The sequence below is a fragment of the Pocillopora verrucosa genome, chromosome 13 (assembly GCF_036669915.1).
Source record: "Pocillopora verrucosa isolate sample1 chromosome 13, ASM3666991v2, whole genome shotgun sequence".
Classification (NCBI taxonomy): Eukaryota; Metazoa; Cnidaria; class Anthozoa; order Scleractinia; family Pocilloporidae; genus Pocillopora; species Pocillopora verrucosa.
The window spans coordinates 11,088,447-11,096,042 of NC_089324.1; the positions used below are offsets into that span (position 1 = coordinate 11,088,447).

At 40.4% G+C, this 7,596-nt stretch overlaps 1 protein-coding gene across 1 annotated transcript in view; it reads left to right on the forward strand.

The window, feature by feature from the left end:
- The window catches only part of LOC131768334 (F-box only protein 11), an 81,758-nt gene extending 74,498 nt beyond the window's left edge, over window positions 1-7,260 (forward strand). The window contains 5 exon segments of the mRNA XM_066160711.1: window positions 4,117-4,200; window positions 4,291-4,399; window positions 5,133-5,170; window positions 5,173-5,212; window positions 6,090-7,260. Coding sequence (XP_066016808.1) covers window positions 4,117-4,200; window positions 4,291-4,399; window positions 5,133-5,170; window positions 5,173-5,212; window positions 6,090-6,255 — 437 coding nt within the window. The 3' untranslated portion in view covers window positions 6,256-7,260.
- The last annotated feature ends 336 nt before the right edge of the window (window positions 7,261-7,596 follow it).

Here is a 7,596-nt window from a genome sequence, read left to right on the forward strand (position 1 = left end):
GGAAGCAGGCTCTGGTAACCTGACCAGTCCATTTTGTTTCTTTGGCTTCTCGTTTTCTTGTATAATTCTCACAACTTTTCGAAACCTCCATTTTGAATATATAAACAGAACAGCTTTACGGGCTTGTTAGTTTAGTAGGGAGTTTAAGGCGACGCCGTGAACAAAGTCGGTTAAAAAATGAACTTATATTTTACCTGCGAATCTCGCGATACTATGAAGTCATTTGGTTTGTCAAAACTATTTCGAAACTGAATATGGAACACAGCGTTACATTAGAAATAGAAATTTAAACAATTAGTCGTCGTCGTTCACGTTCTCAAGGCAACGCCAAGTTTGGTCTTTTCACGTTGATGTTTCGCAGAGGACTCAAAGAAATGTACAAAGATTTATAAAGCACGTGCACAGCCATTGTCCTGCTCATTAAACTTTTTTGTTAGTGACGTTGCTTTGGGCGGCCGTCACCACCAAAAATACAAGGATGTCAAATAGATCAACAAATACAAAGCTGGTTTAAGGATGAGCTGCAGGATAGAATAGCTAATAAAGTAATGGCATGGCCAAATTCTAGACGGTTTAGTTTTCCTTCATGAAACAGAGCACCCTAAACATGAATAGTTTAGCCAAATGATAAACGGTCTAGTTGCCTATGTCGAGTTGGAACATGAAATTGTGAAATGGACTGGCTCGATTACGAATAGCTTAGCACTCATTTGTAATACAGTACACAAACGGTGTAGCGTTGCGTCAAATGGCACAGGGTAATGTCGAGTGGCACAGCGTACGCACAAACGGTGTAGCGTTGCGTGAAATAGCTCGGCGTAATGTCGAATGGCACAGCGTACATACAAACAGTGTAGCGTTGCGTGGAATGGCTCAGCGTAATGTTGAATGGTACAGCGTGCACACAAATGGTGTAGAGTTGCGTGAAATAGCTCAGCGTAATGTAGAATGGTCCAGCGTACACTCAAATGGGGTAGCGTTATGTCGAATAACTTTGTAGAACATCAGACGCTCTATCTGAACATTAAATTGCTTAGCATTACACGAAATATTTCGATGTTGTGGCGAATCGTCGAGCTTGCTCGTGGCGTGACGTGTCTCGCCGAAACCACCAAAAATACAAACCGCAAATGGAACAGTGATCTGCTGGAGGCATGACGTCATCGAATGTGAAGACTGTCGCGAAATCATCAGATGGTGTAGTCGCTGTGTTGAAGAGTCTTCACTTCGCCTTGCCGTAAAGCAGAGCCAATTCAGTCGCCGATATTGCATTTATTCGTTGTCGTTCGTGAAAGCGTTAATTAAAATAGCAACGAGACTGGATTCTTTTACGGTTTACCGGCCTCCCGGTCTACCACAGTTTGCATGCGTTGGTGAGCCTGAATGTTCATAGTATTAAGTAGTGAATGAAAGTGATCCTCGCAGTAATGTGCACTACTTAGGCAGTAGTGAAAATAAGGCCTGAAAAAATTCAGGCCTGTACGGGATTCGAACCCATGACCTCTGCGATACCGGTGCAGCGCTGTACCAACTGAGCTAACAAGCCAACTGGGAGCTGGTCATGATGTTAGTATGGTTACTACTGCCTAAGTAGTGCACATTACTGCGAGGATCACTTTCATTCACGTCTTTATCCGCAGTTCAAATATATGACTTTCATATATTCTTAACCGTTTATTTTTCATCACTTCACGGGTTTATTTAGAACCAACATCATGACCAGCTCCCAGTTGGCTTGTTAGCTCAGTTGGTAGAGCGCTGCACCGGTATCGCAGAGGTCATGGGTTCAAATCCCGTACAGGCCTGAATTTTTTCCGGCCTTATTTTCACTACTGCCTAAGTAGTGCATATTACTGCGAGGATCACTTTCATTCACGTCTTTATCCGCAGTTCAAATATATGACTTTCATATATTCTTAACCAGTATTAACATTTTTCAATCAAACATGTGGTGTTGGCCAAAGCAACCTTTTTTCCGAGTTGGTTTTATCGTCCGGCACACCAATTAAAGCATTCCGATATCACTCAGTTTGATTGAAAAATGTCAAAACAGATCAAGGATATCAGTTTTCTTACCATGGCGTCCAGGGCACACACAAAATTCATCTTCTCGCGTACTCCTCCAATGTTCAAAGAGCCTTTAAAGTCGAACTCTCGTTGGAAAGTAAGCGTGAGTCAGAGAAAAAAAAGACATTTAATGCACGTCATAACACTACTTAATACTACAAACATATTCAGGCCCACAAACGCGGGTAAACCGGGAGGCCGGCAACCGTGTTAGAATTCAGTCTCGTTGCTATTTTAATTGATGCTTTCATGAATGACAACGAATAAATGCAATATCGGCAGGGAAAAAAAGGAGAAACTTACCGAATTGGCTCTGCTTTACGGCAAAGCGAAGTGAAGACTATTCAATGCAGTAACTACTCCATGTGATGGTTTCGCGCCAGTCTTCACATTCGATGACGTCATGCCCCCAGCAGATCGTTGTTACATTTGCGGTTTGTATTTTTGGTGGTTTCGGCGAGATAGCCTTGGCGGCCGTCACCACCAAAAATACAAGGATGCCAAATAGATCAGCACATACAAAGATGGCTTAAGGATCAGCTGCAGAAAAGTATAGCTAATAAAGGAATGGCATGGCCATCACGTCACGCCACAAGCAAGCTCGACGATTCGCCACAACATCGAAATATTTTAAGTAATACAAAGCAATGTAATGTTCAGATGGAGCGTCTGATATTCTGTAAAGCTATTCGACCTAACGCTACACTATTTGTGTGTACGCTGTACTATTCGACATTACGCTAAGCCATTTGACGCAACTCTACACCATTTGTGTGTACGCTGTACCATTCGACATTACGCTGAGCCATTTGACGCAACGCTACACTGTTTGTATGTACGCTGTACTATTCTACATTACGCTGAGCTATTTCACGCAACTCTACACCATTTGTGTGCACGCTGTACCATTCGACATTACGCTGTCCTATTCGTCATTACGCTGAGCCATTTCACGCCACACTACATCGTTGGTACCTACGCTGTACCATTCGACATTACGCTGAACCATTTCACGCAACGCTACACCATATGTGTGTACGCTGTACCATTCTACATTATGCCGAGCCATTTCACGAAACGCTACATTGTTTGTGCGTACGCTGTGCTACTCGACCTTACCCTGAGCCATTTGACGCAACGGAACACCGTTTGTATACTGTATTGCAAATGAGTGCTAAGCTGTTCGCAATTGAGCTAGTCCATTCCACAATTTCATTTTCCAACTTGACATGGGCAACTACACTGTTTATCATTTGGCAAAGCCAAAGTGTTGAAAACGACCAATCAGAAAAAACGCAATGGAAGTGATGTAAAGAACCGATCAAATTTAAAAAGAACACAAGCAAACTTCTTAAAGGGCAAGGAAAAGCGGGTTTGCCTGTTGCGACTGGTGTTAGTTTTGTATTTGATAGAGTAAGAGGATGGCGGGAGTTTTGAAGACTAATGGCAGCGAACTGAAGAAAACATAATGCAGTGTAGGACTACTTACGATACTCAATTGAAAATTACTCTCACTCAAAATCTTTGATGAACCGTTTACAATAAGTCAGTCAGTATTTTTAGTAAACAATGTAATGATCCTGTGCACTTCTCTGTTGTTCAGGTGTGCTTATCAGTACAGCAAGTTTTCCTGTGCTGAAAAGGAACCGTATTTTTGATGGCGGTGTCGCGGGAATTGAGATAACAAACAGTGCCGGTGAACAACATAACTCCTTCACTATCATCACTCTTTATTGAATGATCTTTAGAAAATCTCACCTCCCTTTGCTCCACCCATGAATTTTTGTTATCACTTTTGTTTCTCTAGATCTGTGCACTTATGAAATTGAAAAGAATTGACTCTTGGTAATAAAATTCATCTTGAATTTGCAAATCATCAAAAATATTCCTTTTGACAGAGTAACAATATATAGTTTCATCAGCAACCTTTAAAATGGCCTCTTCGTACTGTCATCGATTCTCCAATTGACCCGAATTGAGTCAACTCCTGCTTGTTTAATCTCCTTATTATAGACTGAAAAAAAATCATATCATCCCTATTTTTTTCAGGAGGAGTTCTAGAAGAAAACGAAGTCTTCAATAACCGGTTTGACGGGATTTGTCTGGCCACTGGTGTCGAGCCCAAACTTAGAAGTAAGTATAATGTTTGACTTACCCCTACCCCACCCGTTTATCACTGTTACATCCTCTGGCACTAATGATTACTACTCTCTCCTCCCTCAGATAACAAAGCACGCGGTAACAGAAGAGAAGTTGAGCGAGCTAAAGAGTCTTGTCGCTGTTTGTATCAAGTGTCTGGTAACACATGCTATCCGATGCACGATTTTTACAGGTGAGCATACTCAAAGGTGTTAAGCATGTGACTTTTCCTAACACTATCAATACATTATTCAGAAAACAGCTGATAAGATAGACAGACGTTTAAGGCGTAAGGTGTCATCTTGACAAAAAAGCAAATGCTCGTTAAAGAGATCAACAATAAAATGCATACGCGAAAATTACTTCATGGGTTGGAGTTTATTTATTTATTGATTTATTTTATGTTCCCTTTTCTATCCCTTAGCGTCCTGCCGTTTATTTTATCTCTATCTCTTAGCGCCATGCCGTTTATTTTATGTTCCCTTTTCTATCTCTTAGCGCTCTGCCGTTTTTTTTTTGAAACACCAATTTACCAATCTTAGCTGAGTTCAGAATATGTTACTCACCCTCCCCATCGTTTTACCTCTCAATCTTTTTCTGCTGGATAGTGACTCAGTCATCAACTTAGTCCAGCGGTCTATCAGACAAGAAAGATTCCGTATTTAGTATAAATTTAGTCGATTACGTAGTTAGTAAACGATCATAAACATTCCAAATCTATTTGAATTCACTGAGCTCTGTTACTTAGCCACCATAGTCTTGGGTGAACACAATCTCCAATGATATTGTACGGTCAGTTGCTGAGGTCTCATGTTAGAGATGCAGTGCTGTCGATTACATATTTTACCTTTGACTGGTTTCTTAATCAGTCATCACTGCTTCCTTGATATTAACGTATCTCTTAATGTATTTATACTGACACGTAGGTGCACCACTTGTGGTACGTCGGATGGCTACGCTATTTGCGTCACGAGAGACATGACGTGAAGTTTGTCAGACGTGACAGGTACAGTGTTACAACGCTTTAACCATTAGTTATATACATGACAGGCTGATTTAATAGATAAGAACATCAGTGACACACCCGGCTGCACATTGTGTGCCCCTTTTTTTTTTTTATCTCTTTTTGACGTCGTCTGTGATCTATTACTGAACAAAAGCACAGCAACGCGAAAACTTTTTTGTTGTAAATTTGGATTTTGAAACTGTTATGCGGTGCTCAAATCAAAGTCAGTTCTCCTTTGCTTCTTGCTTGATACGTTGTAGGTTGAGGAGACTGAAGCTTCATAGGTTTTGGTAAAGAAAAAAAGGCCCTTTTAGACTGCATAACACTTTAAAAATAGACGCCATGTTGGCGTGCATCTGTTTAGTTGTAGATCACAGGTGATACCAAATGTGATCACAGATATTCCTATTACATTCGGACGTCTTCTGTGATCTATTACTGCACAGACCCATGACTACAGGGAATCTATATGTTTTGTATCATAGAAACGCAAAATGCTGTTACTGTTGACGTCATCTAGGCGTCTGACCTCCCATATATTATAAGAAAGAACCGATGGAAGTGCTGTATCATTCGGCTCATCGTATAATTTTTAGTGATGAGAATCCAGCAACGAGGATTAAATCTCCAGTCTCATACATTTTATACCGTGAACGAATTTTGAATTGAATTTATAACAACCAAATCAGCCACAGAATTCGTTTGGTGCATACTTCTCCTGGTTTTGTCGTTAATCTCTTTCCCCTCTCTCGTGTGATCTAACTCCTATCTAGGAAGGATTCTTTAAAGTTGGTTTACTGTCGATTATTTCGATGTTTCTGGCCTTGATGCGCGTCTTGAAGTGGATGATCAGAAATGTTTTCATCCATATTTTTAGGTTTTTCTGCGATTATGGAGCAGGTTCTAGTGGAGTTCTGTGTAAACTTGTCAGCAGTAATTGCTGGTCATCATCTCGGATGCCGGCAGCTCGAGTGGCCAGCGGTGGTCAAACAGAAACGTCTGTGCAAGAAGTTAGAGGGAATCAGGCTCTTTGCGTTTCTTAACGATTCGACGATGTTGAAGAATCTTATAGTGACATAAAGATTTAAGAGTAAGCAAGTTTTAAACTATTCTCAACACGTACGTACAAGGAGATTGTTGCTCTGCTTACCCTTCTCAGCATGCAAATCTTTGTCGCGCTGATCTGTGAACTACAAATATGCAACTTTATCTTTTTCAACTTTCTTGTTTGATGTAAACTATATATATATATATAATTATATATATACACACAGCTATACATAAGAGTCACAGAGAATCGATGCGTCCTCTTTAATTCTTTAACTTATGTATACTTAGCTCTGCTACCACAGCATTGAGCACTTTATGCCAAGGTACACTCTACCCCCACATTCATTTATATATACAGCTACGTATAACTAGGAATGAAGCAGGAGGAGGATGGGGAGAAGCCTCCAGGCTATTTCTTTTATAATTTTTTTTTTGACATTGAATCAGCTACTTGCTCACAAGACCTTGCTCCTCTCCCTCCCCTCCCTCTCCTACCTCATTAGTCACGCCTTGAATTTGCTCGTTTTGTGAAAGATTCCATCAAGTGTGTTGAATCAAAATCGCTAAATCACAATAGTGAGGGGAAAACAGTTGTGTTTGAGAGCAGCTGAAGTCGCAGTCGAGTGATGCGCCTGTGCTATACTATGACCCCACAGTGCAACCAGATTTTAAGACATTTCTCTTAAGGGGAATCTTGTTCGAAAAAAACATACATTTTATTTATCTCGTTTCAAAGGATTAATGAAGCGACTATTTATGACTCTAACATGAGCAGTATTTATTTCTACATGCGCTTTATCCGATAGTCAACAGCTCACATGAACTTCCAGAAAGCAAACTGGCGAGATTTTCAGGCATAGTCCCAGCTATAACGTAGGTGTATATAGTGATAGAATGATAAATTAAGAAATACTGAAGACAAAAATATGCTTTTTGAGAGAAAAGTATTTATTAATTTAAGAGATGAACTACATAGATAAAAAGGTAAATAAACTGTTTTACTGCAAATTTAAAGTCTCTTTGGTAGTTTTATGAAGTGAAGACTGTCGGGTGGACGCTTCTCAATGGGTCATACAGTGATATCAGTCATCTTTGTAATAATAATAATGGTTTATTTGTATAGCGTTATTTCTATCGCTATCTAATAGCGGTTTACAATGACTGAATCAAACCTAGAATGCTTGAAAATCCCAATGGCAGGAGGCAGACCAGTTGGCTACTTACACAGTGCAGCGGAGGAGTTGAACTCGGGGCAAGAACAAATCCAGTGAATGGCAGGGTGGAGGACTTGAAGCCGAGACCACCAGATTACAAGACCAGAATCCTAACCACTC